At 35.2% G+C, this 25588-nt stretch overlaps 1 protein-coding gene across 1 annotated transcript in view; it reads left to right on the top strand.

The window, feature by feature from the left end:
• Positions 1-25588, top strand: part of cemip (cell migration inducing hyaluronidase 1) — a 380066-nt gene that overhangs the window by 340771 nt on the left and 13707 nt on the right. The window contains 4 exon segments of the mRNA XM_056461019.1: positions 8476-8691; positions 11209-11420; positions 18951-19136; positions 22755-22959. Coding sequence (XP_056316994.1) covers positions 8476-8691; positions 11209-11420; positions 18951-19136; positions 22755-22959 — 819 coding nt within the window.

The following is a 25588-nucleotide window of genomic DNA, read 5'->3' on the forward strand; positions in this document are numbered from 1 at the left end:
TGTTTCCCCCACAGTCCAAAGACATGCGGTACAGGTGGATTGGGTAGGCTAAATTGTCTGTAGTGTATGAGTGTGAGTAAGTGTGTATGGATGCTTCCCAGAGATGGGTTGCGGCTAGAAGGGCATCCGCTGCGTAAAACATATGCTGGATAAGTTGGCAGTTCATTCCGCTGTGGCGACCCCAGATTAATAAAGGGACTAAGCCGAAAAGAAAATGAATGAATGAATGAATGAATATTCTAACTCAAAATTTGATAAAACAGTCTAATTAAAATATGCAATATAGCCTTTCCAAAGAAGTTCAAAAATTAGATATGCACTGTTTATTTATATCATAAGTGATACGTAAAATTATGTGTCGGCAATCAATCCACATGTAAGAACAGTAGCCATCTGAAAATGCAAACCGTTTATTTTAACGTAGTAAACTACTAGTCTTTTTAACCAGTCTGTTGAACAGTTTCAAGCCATTAAATCTTTAAATGGGCTTAAAATAGTTTAAATTCACTTTGCAATGTCAGTGTATAGCAATAGTGTATAGCTTTACTGTTGTAGTTGGTGTTACAGCACATTGTGCTCAGCTATAGCACTGATTAAATAAGTAATGACATATGACTGGCAAATGATAATGTGTTATCTTGTAAAATGAGCACTCCGTTGCGTGGCTCTGTTTACTCACATAGAGGAATTCTAAAGCGAAAATCTACGTAAAAATAAAAAGGCACTTTCGTTATCTTGTATGCTGTATGCCACTCCCTGATAAGCAGGTATTAAAGCACTACAGTATCATTACATCCTTAGAGACATAAGAAATAATCCCATCGCTGAATGACGTCCTGAATAAATTGTTTAGTGGTAAAGGTACACCTTAAATGGCTGTTGTGATGACGATCGTGGTAAAAACTAGCGTGAGTTAGCAAGTTAACGTTAGCTAAACTGTAGCCACAGCTAAAATGAAACATGAGAAAACAGCTCCTCATGAAAATGAATGCCATGATCATATGAATTTAAGACTGACCGATTTAAAAACTTTTAATGTACAATCTAATCTAATGCTATCAACTCTCTAAAGGTCAGCGATATCGTTTCAGTAAGCAAAAGCACACATTTTTATAATTAAAAAAGATCTGAGTTTACCTTTGCTGAATTTTGGGATCTCAAAAGTGCATACATTTTGTTAAATGACGGCAATAAAATATTGTTTGGGCAAATGTAGGGTTAATGTAATCTCGGAAGTTTAGGTCAACTGGCTACTTCTTGCTTGGTTGAATGACTTTAGAATTGCTGCTGTATGCCACTCCCTGATAAGCAGATATTAAAGCACTACAGTATCATTACATCCTTAGAGACATAAGAAATAATCCCATTGCTGAATGACGTCCTGAATAAATTGTTTTGTGGTAAAGGTACACCTTAAATGGCTGTTGTGATGACAATCGTGGTAAAAACTAGCGTGAGTTAGCGAGTTAACGTTGGCTAAACTGTAGCCACAGCTAAAATGAAACGTGAGAAAATAGCTCCTCACGAAAATGTATGCCATGATCATATGAATTTAAGACTGACCGATTTAATAAGTTTTAATGTACAATCTAATCTAATGCTATCAATTCTCTAAAGGTCAGCGATATCGCTTCAGTTAGCAAAAGCACACATTTGGATAATTAAAAAAGATCTGAGTTTACCTTTGCTGAATTTCGGGATCTCAAAAGTGCATACATTTTGTTAAATGACGGCAATAAAATATTGTTTTTTTGTAAGTCTTGTTGATTTTCTTGTGATTTATCTGTGATTTGTGATTTATCTTGTGATTTATCTACTCAATAACAAATAAATAACAAATAAATACAAATTATATTACAGTTCCTAAAAATTTGGGTCGCGCCTTGATGACTATGTAATAATGTGGGTCCCATGGTCAAACCAGTTGGTAACCACTGCTCTAAAGGTCAACGCTATCGTTTCAGTTAGCAAAAGCACACATTTGGATAATTAAAAAAGATCTGAGTTTACCTTTGCTGAATTTCGGGATGATTCCCTGGCATGCTGATGTTGCTTTATATTTGTTGTTTTTATCAGCTTTTTCCTCTCCATACGGTTTACCCTCTTTTTGTCTTGTCATCAAACGTGAATCTTCTTTTTCTCTCAGCTGTTGCCATTTCATTACAGTTTAATCCGACAGTCAGACGCCCCTATGGAAGATGACGTAATCGCATCCTGCGTCTACTGTGGAGCAGTTACTTTTCAAATGTGTGTGTGTGTGTGTGTGTGTGTGTGTGTGTGTGTGTGTGCGTCATGCATCACACACCAATATTAATTCAGATTACATATTTTCCCAAAAACATCTCTGTCACATTCTCGTCTTGTTTTTATTAGTCAACGAAAATGTCAGTATGTTTTTATTATAGTTGTCGTCATCATCACTTTATTTTTATTTATTTTCGTCTACTTTTCATCTGTAAAAAACTTGTTTACCACGAAAGTTAAAACACAATTTTTTTTGTCAACAAAATTAACACTTCGGTGTAGGTGAATTGGGTAAGCTAAATTGGCTGTAGTGAATAAGTCTGTGTGTGTGAATGCAGGGGTGTATGGGTGTTTCCCAGTACTGGGTTGCGGCTGGAAGGGTATCCGCTGCAAGAAACATAAGCTAGAGTAACTGGCGGTTCATTCCACTGTGGCGACCCCATGATAAACCAGAATCTAAAGCCGAAAGATTGTAAGGCCCCTAATGACAATATAATGATGTATCAATATATCGAGATGAAATCTTCACCAGTTAGCAAGACAAGAAAATTCGATAGCATCATATAGCCTCGATCCTCATGCAGTGTCGGCTATCATCCAGATCTTTGTGGACCTCTGAGACCCCGGTGACAAAATATACGTGGTCTCTCTTTGAGTGGCTTAATAAAAGCGGACGGGGTCACTGTCTCCGCGCTATTCCAGGAACTCTGATTGATTTTGTGCAGGATGTCAGAGAGGATTATAACATTTCACAGCGTCTTCTAGCTGACAGAGTTCGTCCTTCCTCTGGTTATAATCACCTCTCGCTCTCGTCTTCCTGTCACTTCCAATACTCCCGTATGAGGCTTCATTTGCTGCAAGGTCTAAAGCGCAGATCTGATTAGGATTGTGAGGCGGTTACACACTGTACGGCAGCAGGATGCACACCTTTTGTTTATGATCATCTCTTTCTGTGGGAAAGCAACTTAGAGACATGAAAAAATGCTTGGAATTACAAAAGCAGGGTTAGTTTGCGGTTGCCAAGCAACACTGCTTAGGAAAAAGAAACATCTGTTATTATGATGGATTGAGAAAGCCAACATACTCTTATACTACAAACACCTATTATTCCTCTTCCAACTTCTTCTTAGACTATTTTAAGAATGCATCTCCTCTTAGAGCGTTCATACTACAGCCACCAAACTAACTCCAAACCTCTAAACTATACTTAATTAAGTTGCTATATCTTTTCCAATTGATCCGACTTATGGTTTTCCCAAAACTGTCCCGGAAAATTCGGAAAAGTCCCATAGACTTAACATTGGTCCGAACTTGTGACCTTATAAATATGTGCCAGACTGTCATACAGACTTAATGTTGGGCTCATTTAACTCAGACTACCAATCTGCCAATCACTGATGACCTTTCAACTTACTAGTCACACCCTAGCAACCATTTACGATACCCTAGCAACTGTCCCATAGACTTCCATTGTAAAAAAACTGCTGTTGACTTTACATTGGACATACTAACAACAAAATACAAATCCATAATAGAAACATGCTAACAAACATAATACCATACTAGCAACATGCTAATTCATACTATAAACATACTAGAAACATGCTAATCCATACTTGAAACATAATAACAAACCATGCTAAAACATGCTAATTTATGCTAGAAACAGGCTAGCAACATCTTAATTCATACTAGAACCATGCTAAGTTATGTTAGCAACTGCCTAGTGTTGAATTATACAGTCAATTCCAATACGTGTTCAATAAAAAAAGGTCAAGAGAGGTTTTTCTTTAATGTCAAAAATCGTAACAATTTATTGGATACAAATGAATAAATCAATTCTCAGAATTCTGTTGTCCTCAATGCAATGCAAAAGTTACATTCAGGAGGTGCGCAGGAATTTTTCAAGTTTCTGCAGAGCTAAAGTTACTTTTGGACCAGCATTTATCTACTTCTGCAAAAATGCTTCATTGATATACAAAAACATATCAGACTCGAGAAAAACGTCAGTAATATATGACCTTTAAATGACCGATACAAATAATTGTTTAATGAAAAGAAAAAGAGACAAAAATAATAAAAAATATATTCCTTTTTTTTTTCAACACTAGCAACTACTCAGAACACCTTAGCAACCACTTAGCAACCACTCAGATCACCCTAGCAACACCTTAGCAACAACATGAAACACCTTAGCAACCACCTAGCAACGATTTAGCAACCACTCAGAACACCCTAGCAACCTCCTAGCAACAACTTAGCAACCACCTAGCAATGCCTAAGCAATCGCCTAGCAACCACTAAGAACACCCTAGCAACCACCTAGCAAGTAATTAAGTAAAGTTAATTTATAAAGCACATTTTACTTCAGTTTGGCACTGACCAAAGTGCTGAACCAAACCATAACACTCATTCTAAAACCATAAAATAACAATAAAAGTAATAATAGGAATAATAGTATGGCAGCAGCAGTGCACAATAAAGATTAAAAGCCAGTTAAAAGGCAATAGAATTAAAAAGTGTCTTAAGTCTGGACTTAAAAATAGAGAGAGAAGAAGCACTCGTAATGTCCAGCGGCAGCTGTTTCCACAAACGGGGAGCAGCAACTGCAAAGGCTTCTTTCCCTTTAAGTCGTGACTGAGGAATTTGTAGTAAAATTTTATTTCACAACCTGAGGGACAGAGGAGTTGAATGTAAGTTTATAAGTTCAGAAAGATAAGAAGGTGCTTGCCCATTCAGTGCTTTAAAAACAATAAGTCAAATCTTGAACTAAATTGCAAAAATAACAACACCTTAGCAATGATCTTGAACACCATAGCAACCGCCTAGCCACACATTAGCAGCCACCTAGAAATACCTTAGCAACCGCCTAGCTACACCATAGAAACCACCTTGTAATGCCTTAGCAACTGCCTAGCAATGGCCTAGAACATCTTAGCAACTGCCAAGCAACACCTTAGCAACCACTTAGCAACACCTTAGCAATCGCCTGGCAACATCTTATCAACCACCTAGCAATGCCTTAGCAATCACCTAGCAACTCCTTAGCAACCGCCTAGCAACACATTAGCAACCAAACTGTAAAAAATGCAGGGTTCCAAACAATTCATTCATGTTGTCCCAACACAAATGGATTAAGTTAACTTAACACTTTTAACAAATTTATTTGGATTGAACATAAAAAAGTTGAGTTGTCCCAATGAAATCCGAAGAATTGTGTCGTTTCAGCTCATTTTAAACAAGTAGTTTGAACAAGTAAAAAAAAAATTGAGTGCACCTAGAAACACCTTAGCAACTGCCTAACAACCACTCAGAACACCCTAACAGCTGCAGGTGTAAAGAGGTCACCGGCAGTGTTGGGGAGTAGCTAGTTACTTGTAACAGCGTTACGTAATTTAATTACAAAATAAAAGTAACTGTAATTTGCTGACAAAAGTCTTGTCGTCAATCCCAGTTGTAAGAGCAACAATTAATAACGACTTCTAGTTGATCATTTGGAAAAGTGGCAGAAGGTTGATTTTTCTGATGAATCATCTGTTGAGCTGCATCCTAATCATCACAAATACTGCAGAAGACCTACTGGAACCCACATGGACCCAAGATTCTCACAGAAATCAGTCAAGTTTGGTGAAGGAAAAATCATGGTTTGGGGTTACATTCATTATGGTGGCGTGCGAGAGATCTGCAGAGTGGATGGCAACATCAACAGCCTGAGGTATCAAGACATTTGTGCTGCCCATTACATTACAAACCACAGGAGAGGGCAAATTCTCCAGCAGGATAGCACTACTTTTTATACTTCAGCCTCCACATCAAAGTTCCTGAAAGCAAAGAAGGTCAAGGTGCTGCAGGATTGGCCACCCCAGTCACCAGACATGAACATTATTGAGCATGTCTGGGGTAAGATGAAGGAGGAGGCATTGAAGATAAATCCAAAGAATCTTGATGAACCTGCAGGAAGCTTTCTTCAGATGACTTTATTAATAAGTGATTTGAGTCATTGCAGGGATGAATGGATGCAGTCCTCCAGGCTCATGGAAGTCATAGTTCAAAGCCTCGTCCCTGCTGTAGACTATTAATAATGTCACTTTTTCAAACCTTTCAAGATTAAAAGTTGTTGGAAGACAGATCAAGGTCCCATAATGCAATTCAAAAGCATAAATAAATAGAGGGAAAATACAATTAAAAACATGAATCGCAAAATGCAGATATGTACGGCAGCAGAATACACACCTTTTGTTTATAATCATCTCTTTCTGTGAAAAAGCACCAAAGAGACATGAAAAATGCTAGGAATTACAAAGTAAGGTTTAGTTTGAGGTTGCCAAGCAACACTGCTTAGGATGTAAAGTAACAGGTGTGAGTATAAATATTTGATTGGTGTGATAAATATTAATAGGTGGTTTTATGGTGATGTTTGTTTAGTATTTCTGTGTTTTTTTGCTTGAGTGTTTAATTAAACTGTAATCTACAGCAGGATGGATTACCATATGGTAAATCTGGTTAGTACACACTACACTAGCATATATATGGGTAATATACACTAATATACACTACTTATGTGATGTCTGATGGCAGATTTTACAGTGAAATCATAACCTTTAACAATGTATATATGTTGTTAAAAAGGTCTCTCAGCAGTTTTATACTGTAATTAAATAATACATTTTAAATAAATATTACTTTTTTGTGTTTACTCTTGTTTTGTAAAAAAATGAATAAAAATTAGTAGTTGTAATATGAGTGATATTTAATGCTAAAAATAATTACAATAATATAATTGGGACAATAATAAATGTGTTATTATTATTATTAATATTATTATTATTATTATTATTATTATTCATTTATTCATTCATTCCTTCATTTTCTTTGTGTCTTAGTCCCTTTATTAATCAGGGGTCACTGCAGCGGAATGAACCGCCAACTTGTTCAGCATATGTTTTACGCGGCAGATGCCCTTCCAGCCACAACCCAACACTGGGAAACATCCATACACACTCATTCACACTCATACACTACGGCCAATTTAGCTTATTCAGTTCACCTGTGCCATATGTCTTTGGAATGTGGGGGAAACCAGAGCACCTGGAGGAAACCCACACGAACATGGAGAGAACATGCAAACTCCATACAGAAATGCCAACTGACCCAGCCGGGGTTTAAACCAACCCAAACAAGTATAATTCACTAAAATGTTTGACACACACACACATAGCCTGTACTGACCCACTAACACATCGATTTAATAAGTGTGACAAGGTGAAAATAAAGTGTCTTGAAATGACAGAAAAACACAGTCTGTGTTGTGTAATATTTACCACAGTATAACTAAATGAAACCTAAACGACTCCCGATTAGAATGGTCATTTTTGTAAATTGCATGACTTACATACCTGTTAAGTTTCATGCCAGTAATCTGGTTTGCTCTATATTGTGTGTGTGTTTTTGTTTGTGCGTGTGTGTGTGTGTGTGTGTGTGTGTGTGTGTGTGTGTGTGTGTGTGTGTGTGTGTGTGCGTGTGTGTGTGTGTGTGTGCTCGCGTATTGAAGGGCCGCTGAGCTAACAGCTGACAGGTCGGGAACACACAGACAAACACTGTATTTCTGACGGCAGACAAGTGAACTAGGAGAACGTTTTTCTCCCCCGCTTGAACCACATCTGACAGATTATAATGGCTTTAACACACACCTTTCAAAGTCATGTGTCACAAAAGCACTCCGTAATTCACTCAAAACCCTATTGAAACTCATTTTCGGATCGCAAATTACCTATTGTAAATGCTCTAAACGGAAGTTCGAAACATTCTACCGGAAGACGCTGCTCTCTATGGCACCCTCCATGCAGCAGCCACGAAAAATGTCTATAATGAGATGCAATAGTCCAATCTAGTGATAATAAAAGCATGGGTTATTTTTTCTAATTTTTTTCTAGATGAAATAGACTTGGCTGTTTTTAAAAGTCGAAGCTGAAAGACGCAGGATTTGACCACTGCATTTATCTGTTTGTCAAGCCATCATCCAGAATAACACCCAGATTTTTTACCCCAGGCTTCATAGATTAACTGCATTGGTCTGGCCCTCTAAAATCGCCCCAGAGTTTAATATGGCCCCTTGAAAAAATGAATTGGCCATCCCTGCCGTAAACCATTCGGTCAACATGATAAATGAATATAATCTTAAAACATAATCTAAATAGGTGTCCTAATTTCTCTTTCTCTTTGTGTCTGTAGATCACCTCACGGGTGTTTTTTGGAGAGCCAGGCCCCTGGTTCAGCAAGATGGAGATGGATGGTGACAAGACAACCATTTTCCATGACATCGATGGCTCAGTGAGCGAATATCCCGGCGCTTTCATAGTCAAAGAGGACAACTGGCTCCTCAGACACCCCGACTGCATCGATATTCCCGACTGGAGAGCCGCAATCTGCAGCGGACACTACGGACAAGTGAGAACGGAAAATACACCCGGCACAATAATACAAAACATGTATGGCGTGATTTTATGCTATTTTCAGACCAGCGCAACAATAATTTTCACGTTTTGCATCACGTTGTTTAAATAGCAATTCAATTGGCACCACTTTGTGGACTCATTGGTGTGCTGGTCTGAAAAGGGGGTGTGTTAAGTCGCATTGTTGGCGCATTGCTATTTTGAGGAACTAAAATAGACCGGACCATTGAACTTCTAAAAGCATCTCTTAAGTCCAGAGCAGAGTTTTTGTTATTTAAAGAGTGTGTTAGTTATCCACCTGTGCAGGTTCAAGCGCTTAATACACACAGGATGTACAGCAATACACAAATATCTTTACATATGAAAAAAAAAGGATTAAAATGTTACAAGAAGTATTATTTTCTACATAAATATAAAAAGCACTGCCTCCATGCCTTCATCTCGGGGGGCTTTTTTCAGTTTATTCATGACAATCTGCATATGTATAATGTTATTATTATTCGCAGTATTATTTATTATATGCATATTTATATTTGTTTTAATAAAAACTAGTTTAGATTTGTCCACCTGTCAGGTTTTGGAGATGTATGCATGGGGCATAAGATGAGTCTAGTTATATCCAATAGTTTGGATATAACTTTTTGACCACACTTCATTATTATTGTTCATTATTCATTTGCAGAAAATTAGAACTGAATTTAGAACTGAATAAAATTTTTGCGCTTAACAAATGAAACTAAATATATAGGCTAATTAATGTCTTTAGTGGAGTGAGCACAACACAGTTTCCTCCACTAAAGTAAAGGAGTAAAGAGTAAAAATAAAGTAAAGAGGCTGAGTGGAGGAGGCTCGTTCTTTATCTTCATGCTGCAGATGGTCTGTTAAACTATTTTCGCACTAGTGAAGCGTTTAGTTTTTTACACTTATAAAGTCTGCCTTGTAAATAGCAAATGTGCCATGGCACAACAGGATATTGACTCTTAAAGAGAATGTGAGATGAGACTCTTATTAATTTAATGCACATTATGCTCACAACACACTCATAACTAGGGCCAGACGGAATCTGCGGACGTTTTTTGCTATTTCTGCAGAATATTTTGGTAAAAATCTGCGGATTTCTGTGGAATTATTTTGGGAGTATCATAACTAAAACCTTAATATGTGAAATAAAAAATAATATCTTTTTAACTTTTATTTAATGTTTACAATGCAAATCCAATTAGATTCACTTTATTTGGTAAACAAAGCAAGTCTCTCATATAATATATCTACTAAAAGACAGAAAATATTACTGTACAAACTGCATTGTACATAAATAAGATTAACATTTTTAGATTAGTCAATAATATTACTGTAATTAATTTAAAAACTGAATAAATATAGATTTACACACATTTACTCAAGTAAATTAACAGAATTAATGATAGACTAAAAATCTGCAAAATTCTGCGTGCGCAGATTCCCTGTGGACCTACTTATAACTCATTAAGAGAATAAGCACAATCGTGCCAGGGCACATAGCATATTTTTCCATCCTTAAAAATAGCAAAAGTGTATTCGGACACACCCTTAATGCTTTTGCACCATGCACTTTAGACTTTGCGCCTAGATTGTTAATATAGCCCTATAACTAACATGGTTCAAACGATGGATCTGCGACAGATCAACTCTAGTTTCGGGAAACACTCGTAACTACATTGTTCATTTCTCAAACGATGCATCATACTATGGTAGTTCAGCCGTGAGTTACATCATTGTTTGGGTAATGCAGTCCAGAGCCTCAAGAACAGAGCTGCTAGACGATGCAATCCAAAATCTAATTCATTAAAATCAAGTTGAAGTCAGAATTATTAGCCCCCCTGTTTATTTGTTTTCCCAATTTCTGTTTAACAGAGAGAAGATTTTCTCAACACATTTCTAAACTTAATAGTTTTATTAACTCATTTCTAATAACTGATTTATTTTGTCTTCACCATGATGACAGTAAATATTATTAGACTAGATGTTTACAAGACACTAGTATTCAGCTTAAAGGGACATTTAAAGGCTTAACTAGGTTAATTAGGCAAGTTAGGGTAATTAGTTGAGTCATTGTATAATGATGGTTTGTTTTGTGGACAATCAAAAATGTTTCTTAAGGGGGCTAATAGTATTGACCTTAAAATGGTATATTTACATTAAACCCGCTTTTATTGTAGCTGAAATAAAACAAATAAGACTTTCTTCAGAAGAAAAACTTTTAAAGGAAATACTGTAAAAATGTCCTTGCTCTGTTAAACATCATTTGGGAAATATTTGAAAAAGAAAAAGTTTGGACTTTAACTGTAAGCACGGACTATAGTCATTGACTTTGGTCCTTGGTGATTCGTCAAATCAGAGTTTTAGCTAAAAAAATCTTCTTTAATGTTCAATTGAAGGAAAAAAAAAACTCTTCTCGTATGGTCTGAGGGGAGGTCTTTTCTTTTATATCATTCATTTTTAAATATGATGTGAAATATGCGTCCTCCTCCAGATTTATGTCCAGACTCGGAACCCAGCGAGCCTGAACCTGAAGCTGGTGAAGGACGAGTATCCTGAGCGACCGCTGGAGCTGGTCGGCGCTCTGGGAAAGAGGAACCACTATCAGCAGTTCCAACCGGTGGTCATGATGGGGAAGGGATACACCATGCACTGGGATCAAGCGGCTCCGGCAGAGGTCACCATCTGGATCATCAACTTCAACAGGTCGGTGCATCCTGATCTCATGAGGAAACGTACCTATTTACGTTTTGTCAGTTTGGTGGCGAATTTGTACGAAATCAGTTGTACAAAAAAGTACGATTTTTAAAAAGGAGGCGTGGCACCAAACCCCGCCCCTAAACCCAACCGTCATTGGGAATAAGCAAATTGTAATAAATTGTTTTTTGAATGAGATTGTAGAATTAGCCACTAATTTAAAGTTACGAATTGCCGTGAGATCATGTTGGACAGTGAGGGAATATTTCCATACTTGTATATATTGTAAAACTTATTATTATTATTATTATTATTATTATTATTATTATTATTATTATTATTATTTACAAAACTATATTATTATTCTAATAGTAACATTTTCATTATCTGTTTCAGTTATATAATAATTTAAATAAATAATAAATCATTGTTTTGAGTAATATCTGACAGTTTATGAAATACTGTACAATAGTATTATTTTAATAGTTATTATTATCATTATTATTATTATTGATGTTGTTAATAAATACTTATTGTAATTAGTTCAACAATTGAGAGCAATATTATTATTTCAATAGTAACATGTTTCTTTGTTGATTTCTATAATTTAAATAATGTTAGTGATAATAATAATTATAATAATAGGACTACTACTAATAATAATTATAATAATAATTACAATAAATAAATAATAATAAATACAAACTAATTGTAATAGTAATAATAATAATAATAATAATAATTCATTTATTTTCTTTTCAGCTTAGTCCCTTTATTAATCTGGGGTCGCCACAATGGAATGAACCGCCAACTTACCCATATGTTTTATGCAGCGAATGCCCTTCCAGCTGCAACCCATCACTGGGAAACATCCATACACATTCATTCACACACACACACACACGCACACACACACACACACACACACACACACACACACTACGAACAATTTAGCCTACCCAATTCACCTATACCACATGTCTTTGGACTGTGGGGGAAACCAGAGCACCCGGAGGAAACCCATGCAAACACAGGGACAACATGCAAACTCTACACAGATACACCAACTGACCCAGCCGAGGCTTGAACCAGTGACGACCTTGCTGTTAAGCGATTGTGCTACCCACTGCGCCACTGTGCAGCCCAATTATATATTTTAATAACATATAAAATACAATACAATTTTTTAAATATTATTATTATTATTAGTTTTTATTATAGTCATTAATAATAATAACTCATTATCTATAACTATAATCATTTGATTAGTTTTAATAATTATTAAAACATTGTTTTGAATAATATCACAGTCTGTCAGTTACAAATTAGGAAGCTCTTTTAAAGGCTTCTCCTTGATTGTTTAAAATTAAATTACATTGTATTTGTCCCAAATATCTGTAAATAACTTCACCCTGCACTAGGCATGGGACGATAACCATTTTCAAGGTATACCGCGGTTTGGAAAAATCAAGGTTTTAAATTTTCTGCGATACCATTCCTACGACATATGCAAGATTTTTTTTGTTTTGTTTTTTTAGGACAACAGTATCTCCAGCAGAAAAGAAAAAAAACCTTTGATTTCTTTTAAATTGTAAAGAAATCTATGTTTTGGAAACTAACGAAAAAAGCAGAAGGCAATGATTCATTTGAGTTATTTAGCCTTGACAAGTTTAATGCTCCAAAATATGTTTCTCAAAATAAAATGTATTGTGTTCAAAGGGGAAAAAGTTTTAGTTTTTTACCCAGACATTTAAAAAGAACGTATTTTAGAGCAGCAATCACAATACCGTGATATTTTTATCCAAGGTTATCATACCACCAGAATCTTATACAGTCGCATGCACTGGAATATTTGCATATTTTGAGTTTGCTAATAATATAAATGAACATTTTATTACTGTATACTGTTTTTGACAGAAACACTTTAATCTGTCTACTCCATTTTCTTAACTTTTAAAGTGAAAACCTAATAGACCTTTTTGCAATGTCATTAATTATGATAAAACAACAATATTAGCAAAATAATAATAATAATAATAATAATAAAAAGACAGTTGGCAGCACGGCACCTCAAAGCAAGAAGGTCACTAGGACAAGTCCCAGCTGGGTCAGTTGGCATTTCTGTGTGGAGTTTGCATGTTCTCCCCGTGTTGACGTGGGTTTCCTCCAGGTGCTCCAGTTTTCCCCACAGTTCAAAGACATGCGCTATCTGCTTGTTAAGTCGTGACGTATCTGTGACGTATGGAATACTGTCAAATGAGCCTCTACTCATTTGAATTGGGAAAATATTTGTTTATGGCCACTTTTAGGTCCTATCACACTTTAAAGTGAACTCTATATAAAAATTATAGTGTACACATCAGTGTTTGGACTTGCTGCATTATAAAAAATGTATCACTTTCTGGCCATCGGATATTAGGTATGGATATATGAATTACGTTCATGATTTTCGAAAGTATTACAGTGCTTTACAGTTTTATAGAGTGCTTGGACCCGGAAGCCACTTCGCGTGACGCCACAGTCAAAAAGCGGATGGGTGAATTGGATGAACTAAACTGGCCGTACTGTATGAATGTGTGTGTGTGTGAATGCAAGATTTTATGGGTGTTTCCTAGTGCTGGGTTGCAACTGGAAGGGCATCCGCTGCATAAAACAAATGCCAGAATAGTTGGTGGGTCATTCAGCTGTGGCGACCCGTGATAAATAAGGGACTAAGCTGAAGGAAAATTAATGAATGAATAAAAAGGACTGTTACTGGAGAACTTAAGTAGCTTTAATGAACTCACTAAAACCAAACATAAACACACTTTTAGACCAGGAGAAAATAATTGTAAACCATACCACTGACTTTCTATAATTATTTCAAGAGCCCCTATTATACATGAAATAGGGTCATATTTAGGTTGTAAGGGTCTCCAACAACAGTCTAATATGCATGCAAGGTCAAAAAACACTTTGATGGTCTTATAATCTGCATTTATTTTTACCTAATTATCCCAGCCACTCCCATATGAATCGTTCAGCCATTCATTTGTTCCCAAACCCCTCCTCAGCGCAAAGCTAATCTGCGCTGATTGGACCGATGACAGCCTGCTGCGATTGGTCGAAACTGACAGCCTTCAGCGCGAGACAGAGTGAAATGCCCAGCTGCTAATCAACAATATAAAAGTAGTCACAGTGCATACACACTTCATAGTGTAAGGTGTGGATTTTGGCTGCTAGTGGGTGAATGTAAATACAGACGATGGACTAGAAAATACAGACGACAGACTATTTTATTGAGCAAAAACTGCAAGAACTGGGGAGGAGATCTCCTAGCCCATCACAGTCTACCTGCTCATTTTACACACACACGCACACACACACGCACACACACACGCACACACACACACACATTACCCTCCTCCTCAGAAGACACAACACACACACACATTACCCTCACCATTCGCCTAGAGCGCCAGTTCAGCTTGCTGGGTGCAATTTAGACACCGCACCTCAAACCTGAGCTGAACTATTTTGAAACTTGACCGTTGCGTGTGTGTAGGAACAGCTGACGATCCGTAAACAAAGCGGCACGCGTCGCGTTTTCAACGTGGCTTTACACGCGATATGAGAATATAGCGAGTTAACCTGATACAGTACACGCAGTTACAAGTAACAAAACACAACTAAATACAGAATTTGCAAGCTAGAGTAAACGAGGCAACAGTTTTAATCGCACTTACTTACACTGGTGAAATGGGGGAAGAAACTGATTCATGATGCACTGATCCATGTTCTGACAGTCTTTACTGATCCTTCCTTTAACAAACTGATGAAGTCTTCTTTGTAAGCATGTAGTTTCCAGAAGCACTCGAACTGCTCAAGGCTGGGCTATATTGCTGAGGTTTCATCTTTGGGTAGAGACTGTCAATAATATCCATCTGCACAGTGTGACTTCATTCGACCTGTGTGGGTGTGTGTGTGTGGCTTTTTTTGTGTTAGTGGGCGGGGCCGCAGGTTTCAAATCTCCTGGGTTTGCGTGCGCAACTACTTGTGTTTCGTAGTCGCGTCATCACGAAACACCTAATGACTCGTTGTCAAGACGACTCATAGTGCTTCAAATGAGTCGTCTTGACAACGAGTCATTAGGTGTTTCGTGATGACGCAACTACGAAACACAAGTAGACTCTTTTATAGATGAATCAATAGTTTTAAAAACTGTACACTTACAGATTTAAGCCTTAGCTGGATATTAAAACCCATAATATGGGCTCTTTAGCTTTCAATAATTACATTCAGTCAAACTCCAGCAGCTTCACTATTAATGTGTCATATTATTATTATAACTCTATGACAGTACTCAAAGTAACTAATCCTGAATGTGATGATTTCTTTATTAGTCTTATTTCTGAATGTTTGCTCCGATATTTCAAGCTCTGTTTACTTCATTTGTCTCTCATTTTCACTCATCATTCCTCCTGATTGTAATTTGTTTTTCCTTTCGTCTTTACATGTCGTGAATAATTATTTGTAAAAAAAAAAAATCAAGCATTTATTTCTTAATTATGTAACAATTAATAGCCATTTGAAAAATGCAAATAATAAAATAATACCATTTTATATAAATATAATTCATTCATTCATTCATTTTCTTTTCAGCTTAGTCCCTTTATTAATCTGAGGTCGCCACCATGGAATAAACTGGCAACTTATCCAGCACATGTTTTACGCAGCGGATTCGCTTCCAGCCGCAACCCATCTCTGGGAAACATCCATACACACTCACTCACACTCATACACTACGGTCAATTGAGTTTACCCAATTCACCTATTGGGGGTTGAACCAGCAAACTTCTTGCTGTGAGGCGATTGTGCTACCCACTGCGCCACCATGCTGCTAAAAATATAATAATAATGATAATAATGATAATAATAATAACAATAATGATAATAATAATAATAATAATAATAATAATAATAATAATAATAATAATATTAATAATAATAATAGCAATAATAATAATAATAATAATAATAGCAATAATAATAATAATAATAATGATAATAATAATAACAATAATAATAATAGGGATGTCCTGATCAGGTTTTTTTGCCCTCGAGTCCCAGTCATTTGATTTTGAGTATCTACCAATATGGAAACCAGAGCTGATACTTCTATAATACATAAAACAAGAGTGGATGTTCCTTATTCTATATTTAATTCGGCTTATTTTAACATTCAACAACTTTGTTAACAAACAGAGCCCTTCTGTGAACAATCAAGTAATAAATACCTTAAATTCTTCACTTTTGGACTGGAATGCAACTCTAAATATTTTTTAAAAATCTAATATAAAAACAAATAACACCTCAACAAGAAACAAAAGTCCCACGGTGTTTGCATAACTTTTTGGAACTGCACCTCTAACCCATACTGTCATACAGGAAATGTGTCTTTCTTAATGATAACATCTCTATCTTGTCAGGTTTGACCCTGTTTTTGTTCTCATCAAGGACGTTTACAGTGGCACTAAAAGATCTCATCAACTTTATGATACCTCCAGAGCGCAGACACATTCTCACGCTTTCCGCTTTAAGCTGCTTCCATGTTCTACTTTGCCGGCATTTGACCAATAGCGTCTTTGAAACAAAGTGATGTCATTCCGCACACGTTGCAGTTTCTGTGTGAAGTCAAGAAAGAGGTCTAACTCTGTGCCACTGCATAACTATAGATGTGTTAAAAAATAATGAGTGTATGTATATATATATGTGTGTGTGTGTGTGTGTGTGTGTGTGTGTATATATATATATATATATATATATATATATATATATATATATATATATATATATATATATATATATATATATATATATATATATATATCTACAGTTGAAGTCAGAAATATTAGCCCCCCTTTTAATTTTTCTTTCTTTTTCAAATATTTCCCAAATGATGTTTAACAGATCAAGGATATTTTCACAGTATGTCTGATAATATTTTTTCTTCTGGAGAAAATCTTATTTGTGTTATTTCAGCTAAAATAAAAGCAGTTTTTAATTTTTTTATAAACATTTTAAGGTCAAAATTATTAGTCCCATTAAGCTATATATTTTTTGATAGTCTACAGAACAAACCATCGTTATACAATAACTTGCCTAATTACCATAACCTGCCTAGTTAACCTAATTAACCTAGTTAAGCCTTTAAATATCACTTTAAGCTGTATGTCATTTTAAGCTGAAGTGTCTTGAAAAATACCTAGTCTAATATTATTTACTGTCATCATGGCAAAGATAAAATAAATCAGTTATGAGAAATGAGTTATTAAAACTTTTATGTTTAGAAATGTGAAATTTTCTCTTCGTTAAACAGAAATTGGGGAAAAAATAAACAGGGGGGGCTAATAATTTTGACTTCAACTGTACTGTATATACGTGAGTTATGATTGGGAGGTTCGATTCCGATTGAGTCTGAAACTACGTGATCGGGCTCGATTTTCGATCACATGATCGGATCTGGACATCCCTAATAATGAGTTTGTATTTTACAGCACAGTAGTAATGCAGTAGTATTAGTATCATAATAATTTATAATTAATATTATTATTATAATATAATTACACTTAGTTTTATTCTTATTAATTAGTAATTAATTAATTAAAAATTATTGTGTCAATATTTCGAGCACTGTTTTCTTTTTATTTCTTTTTATCTTTATCAAATTTATCGTTCTTGTAATTCGTTACTTGTTTTATGTTATTCATCTGGAATAATTACTTGCTAAGACATCAAGCAATTTTCACCTAATTAAGAACCAATTATCAGATTCATGCTGTTGTTTTTGTTTATATACAGATATATGTATACATATAAATGTGTTTATTTTATATATATATTTATGTTTATTTACATTTCTTCATTCATTCATTTTCCTTCAGCTTAGTCCTTTTATTCATCAGGGGTCGCCACACTGTGGAATGAACCGCCAACAATTCCAGCATATGTTTTACACAGCGGATGCCCTTCCAGCTGCAACCCAATAATGGGAAACACCCATACACACTCATTCATGCACATACACTACGGCTAATTTAGCTTATTCAATTCACCTATTGCGCATGTCTTTTTACTGTGGGGGAAACCGGAGCACCTAAAGGAAACCCACGCCAACACGGGGAGAACATCCAACCTACACACAGAAATACCAAATGACCAAGCCGGGACTCAAACGAGCGTCCTTCTTGCTGTGAGGCGACAGTGCTAACCACTGATCCATCGTGTCGCCCTATTTACTTTTTATCTTTAACTAAATTCTCCTCACACATATAGCTATTCACAAAATAAAGCAAAAAACACATTAAAATACATTTCAGTGATCTGCACCCCTCCATTCCTATGTACTATTATAAATTATGATTAGAAATGATCTCCAATAAGCATTTTGGTTTGAACCAGTGCTTTGGCGCCCCCTAGCGTCTAATATACATATTCCTAAACATTTCCACACGTCTATTAAACTCTAGTAACCACGCTTCTTCGTTGCTTCTTTTGCAGAAACGACTGGATAAATGTGGGCATCTGCTACCCGAAAGGCACAACGTTCACCATAATCTCTGACATCCACAACCGGCTTACTAAAGAGACCAGGAAGACTGGAGTGTTTATGAGGACCACGCAGAAAGAGAAGATGAGCCACAACCACCAGATCAGAGGATACTATTTCTGGGAGGAGGACACTGGGTGAGAGACCACACCAGTAAATGTTGGCTTATTTAAAGGGATAGTTTACCCTTCATTTACACACCTTGAAGTGATTCCACCCCTTTATGAGTGTCTTCTGTTGAACACAAAAAGAAGATATTTTGAAGAATGTTGGAAACCAGTAGACATTGACGTCTATACTAGGAATAAAAAAAATAGGAACAAACAAAATATGGTTATACATCTATACATGGATCTATATATCTTATAAAAGTGCAATATTTGCATTGTTGGCTCCTTTAACTAAAAATAAGAAAAAAATAGATATTTATAGATATTTTTGTGTTTTATTTTTGATTTATGCAGTATTTAGTGTCAACAATAAAAAGAAAAACTTCACAAATGTATGGCCATAAAGCAATTATGCTTTACAAATACTTTACTTAAATCATGCTAGCAACATGCTAGAAATGTGTTGAATCATACTATCAACATGGTAAATCATGTTAGTAACATACTAAAACATGTTAGACAGATTCTAAATTATGTTAAAAACATCAGGCTAGCAACATGTTAGTTCAGATTAAACATAGAATACGTCAGCATCATGATAATTTTATGTTATTAAACAAAAAAGCTAAATTATGCTACCAACATGCAAAATTTGAACAACATATTAAATCATGTGAATAAACATGTATCAAAACATGTTAACAACATGTCAAATCATTGTTAGTAACATGCTAGTCATGTTAACAAACTAAAACATGTTAACAGAATTTAAATTATGCTTGCAGCATGCTAATCATATTAGCAATGTTCTAAAGTGTTAACACCATGTTGAATGAGACTAGCAATGTGTTTAACGTTAGCAACATGTTAAATCATGTTAGTTATATGCTAATCAAGTTAGCAAAATGTTAGAAACAATTTAAATTATTCATTCATTTTCTTTTTGGCGCAGTCCCTTTATTAATTAGACAAGTAACACACTTGATCAAGTTAACATGCTAAAACATTTTAAAAACATTCTAAATTATGTTAACAAAATGTTAAATCAGGTGAGCAACACATTTGTTAACAACATCATAACCATGTGAGCAACCATGTAAAACATGTTAGCATAATGATAAATCGTGTTGGGAATGTTGTAGCTAATGTTAAACCATGCCCCTAGCATATTAACATTTTAGCAACATGTTAAATCCTGTCAGAAACATGTTAAAACATGCTAGCAACATGGTAAAACATACTTACTACATGTTTAACTATGCTAGGAACATGCTAAAACATGTTAGCAACATGTTATTATGTTATAAACATGCAAGCACACATGTTATGTAAAGCTAGTATCATGCTAAAACAGCACAGTGTTGTATATTATGCTAGAAATGTCAGTTAGCAACATGCTCACAACATGTTAAATCATTCTAACATTGTGATAAAACATAAGGGGTTTTCAGTGAGAAGAAAAATAGAAAATCTGATGTTTCATATTTTGAAGCTTTAAAACTCTTGAAGAAGACTGATTTTTAAATAAATAAATAAATATTCTTAATTAGTAGATCAGTACTCAAGTTGTCAAGTAAGGATATTTATATGTGACCAAAAGCATGCAACTGCTTTAAATATTTGCTAAATGTGTCATGCAGGTTTGAGTTATGAATTTATCTTCACCCAATCACTCCTAATTATTTTCAAAATCTTACAGAACTAAACGAATCCATTATAACGTCAAATTGACTAAACATTACCAGCATTACAGCAAATGGACTTTAAACACATCCAATTAAACATGCTTTTCTATTGACAGGCCTAATAGAAAATCACACTGAAGCAAGAAGCAGCAATTATAAGACACTCATGTTATGATAAGAGGATCAAAAAATAGATCAGTTCTTAATTTAACATCGTCAGTCTTCCTCTGTTAATGAAACATAACTGAATTGCAGAAATGAGTGATATCACTGGTCTGGAACTGTGCTGAAATTACCCAGGAGGCTAGATGCTAAACGCTACACTTTTGTCAATTGTAAAGTTTTGGAAGTGTCTCTCATCTTTCAAACTCTCTCTGTTGTTGTTTTTGTGTTGTGCTAATCTCCATAGTTCTCTCTGATGTCTGTCGTCTGTCAGAACATAAGGGTAGTAACATGTTAGTTACAACAACCTAATAATTTGAGCAAACCTGCTAGCATAATGATACATTTTTGTTAGGAACATTTAAGCAAAACAAATTTTAATAATGCTTACAACATGCTATTCATGTTAGCAACATACGAAAACATGTTAGCAATGTTCTAAATTATGTTAACAACATGTTAAATCGGGCTAGCATTGTTTTAGAATTAGCAACAACTTTAAATCCTGTTAGCAACATAATAAATCATGTTAGTAATAACAAGTTAATCAAGGTAACAACATGCTAAAAGATTTTAGAAACATTTTAAATTATGTTAACAAAATGTTAAATCAGGTTAGCAACATGTAACATCTAACAACATGCTAATAATGCGGATGTTTGCAAACATGTAAAACATGTTAGCATAATGACAAATCATGTTAGGAATGTTTTAGCAAACATGTTATGTCATGTCACCAGCATGCTAACATTTTTGCAAAGTGTTAAATCATTTGACAAACGCTAGCAGAATGCTAAAACATGCTCACTATGTATTTAAACCATGATAACAACATGCTAAAACATGTTAGCAAAATATTACTAAATTATTTTAACAACATATTAAATCAGGCTAGCACCATGTTAGAATATTAGCAACATGTTAAATAATGATAGTAATATGCCAATCAAGTTAACATGCTAAAACATGTTAGAAACATTCTAAATTATGTTAATTAAATATTAAATCAGGCTAGCAACACAACTGTTAATAACATCGCAATCATGTGGATGTTAGCAAACATGTAAAACATGTTAGCATAATGATAAATGATGTCAGCAAATATGTTAAGTCATGCCACTAGTATACTAACATTTTTGCTGCGTGTAAAATCATGTCAGAAACATGATAAACATGTTAGCAACATGCTAAAACATGCTCACTACATATTAATATGCTAACATGCTAAAACATGTTAAGTGCAAAGTGTTAAATCATGTCAGGAACATGTTGAAACATGCTAAAATGTTTACAACGTATTAAAACATGCTAACAACATGCTAAAACATGTTTGCAACATGATATCGCTAAATTATATTAACAAAATGTTAAATCAGGCTAGCAACACGTTTGTTAATAACATTCTAATCATGTTGATGTTAGCCAACATGTAAAACATGTTAGCATAATGATAAATCATGTTAAGAATGTTTAAACAAATATGTTGTCATGCTACTAGCATACTAACATTTTTGCAACGGGTTGAATCATGTCAGAAACATGCCAAAACATGCTAGCAACATTCTAAAACAAGCTCACTACATATTAAACTATGCTAACAACAGGCTAAAACATGTTAGCAACATGATATCACTGGTTTGGAACTGCTGAAATTACCAGGAGGCTAGTTGCTAAACGTTACACTTAAGTCAATTATAAAGTTTAGGAAGTGTCTCAGCTTTCAGACTCTCTCTGTCTTTTTTGTGTTTTGCTGATCTCTGTGTTTCTCTCTGATGTCTGGCATCCTGTCGTCCCGCAGGCTGCTCTTCCTCAAAATCAAAGCGCACAATGAGAAGGAGGACTTTGCGTTCTGCTCAGTGAAGGGATGTGAACGAGTGAAGATCAAAGCTGCCATTCCCCCCGGCAGCGGGCCGAGTGACTGCCAGGCTGAAGCCTATCCCAAACATGCAGAAATGCCCGTCGTAGACGTGCCCATGCCCAAAAAACTGCCCCGCTCCAGACTGGTGAGGAAACATTTCTGACTTCACAGAGCACTTCAAGTCTGGTAGTCGGATGTGGGACGTTCCTGCAGGATTTTGCTTGAAGTTTAGATGATGTTGTATAAAGGAACAGAGCATCTTTTGTTCACTTTGCAGGTGTTTGATTGTCTCCTGGCAGTCAGGTTGAGCAGGATAGATGATATTATGCGGTGTTAGCGTTTGTTCTGCAGGTGTTGATCATCAGCATAATCGTTAGCTGTGTTTTTCACACCTGTGTCTGCTAACATTGTTCAACACTGAACAGATTTTGAATATATATGTACTGGAAGAACATTTTATTTAGAAGCATTAGCCTATGCATTTTATAGTAATCATTTGATAGTCGGCTAAAATGCTAATGTCAATTCACTAATTAAGCATTTTTTAAATGTTTTTTGTTGCCTTTTTTCATTTTTTAAAGCTCATTTATATATGTTAGCAGTGGAAGAATGTTTTATTTTTAGAAGCATTAAGCCTCTGCATTTTAGATAAATATTTGGCTAAATAGCTAATGCTGATGTCAATATCTATAATTTTCTCTTTTTGGAAAAAAAAAAACTTTTTATTTTTTAATCAAATAATTTTAATGTTTGATTTTGTTGTTGCTATTTCTGATTTTTAAATGCACATTTATAAATGTTAGCAGTGTGTTAAATGTGGTATGTTAGCAAGCAATATGTTAAACATGCTATAAGCAAGCTAGCAAAATGCATATTCAAATTAGCAACATGTTAAACATGCTACCAACATGTCATGGGAAGAATTTGTTAGCCATGTAAGAAACGTTCTGTCATGTGATAATTTAAACTAACATGGTGTTAATTCAAACTTGTAAAAAAATGGTAACAACCTGATAATTCATCCTAGGCACAAGCTTAAACATTTTTAAAAACATGGTAGAAACATGTTAAATAATTTTAGAAAACATGGTAGGTATTTGTTGATTTACTCTAGGAACATGCAAAACATTTTTAAAAACATGGTAGAAATGTTAAATAATTTTAGAAAACATGGTAGGTATCTGTTAATTTACTCTAGGAACATGCAAAACATTTTTTAAAACATGGTAGAAACATGTTAAATAATTTTAGAAAACATGGTAGGTATCTGTTAATTTACTCTAGGAACATGCAAAACATTTTTTAAAACATGGTAGAAACATGTTAAATAATTTTAGAAAACATGGTAGGTATCTGTTAATTTACTCTAGGAACATGCAAAACATTTTTAAAAACATGGTAGAAACATGTTAAATAATTTTAGAAAACAAGGTAGGTATCTGTTAATTTACTCTAGGAGCAAAACATTTTTTAAAACATGGTAGAAACATGTTTAATAGTATTATTTCATCTTTAAATGCATATTTTTTATGTTAGATGTGTGTAAATGTGGTAGCAACCTGCTATATTTATCTAGGCTAATGCTAAAACCCTAAAAAAGTTAGCATCGTGTAATTTTATAAAGCATGGTAGCAACCTGCTAATTCCTGTTAGAAACATGCATCATATTAGCTAGCAAAATTTTAAACATGACAACAACATGTCATGGTACCAATGTGTTAGTCATGTAAGAAACATTCTCTCATAATTTAAACTAACATGGTGTTAACTTAAACATTAAAAAAACAGTACACCAACCTGCTAATTCATGCTAGAAACAGGCTAAAACTTTTTTAAACATGGTAAAAACATGTTAAATAGTATTATTTCATCTAAAAATGGCATATTTTTAAGTGTGTTAAATGTGTTAGCAACCTGCTAAATATATGCTAGGAACATGCTAAAACCTTACAAATGTGCAACATTCATTCATTCATTAATTTTCTTTTCGGTTTAGTCCCTTTATTAATCCGGAGTCACCACAGTGGAATGAATTGCCAACCAGCGGGTGCCCTTCCAGCCGCAGCCCAAATCTGGGAAACAATCAAACACACTCACTCACGCTCATACACTACGGACAATTTAGCCTACCTAATTCACCTGTACCACATGTCTTTGGACTGTGGGGGAAACCGGAGCACCCGGAGGAAACCCACGCGAACGCAGGGAGAACATGCAAACTCCACACCGAAATGCCATCTGACCCAGCCAAGGCTCAAATCAGTGACCTACTTGCTGTGAGGCGACAGCACTACCTACTACGCCACAGCGTCGCCCAATGTGCAACATGTTAAATCATTTCATAAAGCATGGTAGCAACCTGCTAATTTATGTTAAAAACATGCGCCATGTTTGCTAACAAAATGTTAAACATGCTATATCAAGCTAGTAAAATGCATATTCAAATTAGCAATGTTACCAACATGCCATGGTAACAATGTGTTAGCCATGTAAGAAACTTTTTCTCACTTGCTAATTTAAACTAACTTGCCCACATAGCAAAATTTCTCTGGCCCACACAGTCAGCTTTTTTTTGGCCCACATGCCGCAGTGAATTACGGTACATGATTGGACCAAGTCTGGCTTCCATACAAGGGCCGAACATGGACCATATCTGGGCCAAGTCTCAGCCAAGTTAATATACCCATAACTGGGCCTGAACTGGGCCAGAATTGTTGGTGTGTCACGACTGTAATGAATTTGATAAACCCATGAAACATTTCGCTTTATGGTCA

The sequence above is a fragment of the Danio aesculapii genome, chromosome 7, assembly GCF_903798145.1.
Source record: "Danio aesculapii chromosome 7, fDanAes4.1, whole genome shotgun sequence".
Taxonomy (NCBI): Eukaryota; Metazoa; Chordata; class Actinopteri; order Cypriniformes; family Danionidae; genus Danio; species Danio aesculapii.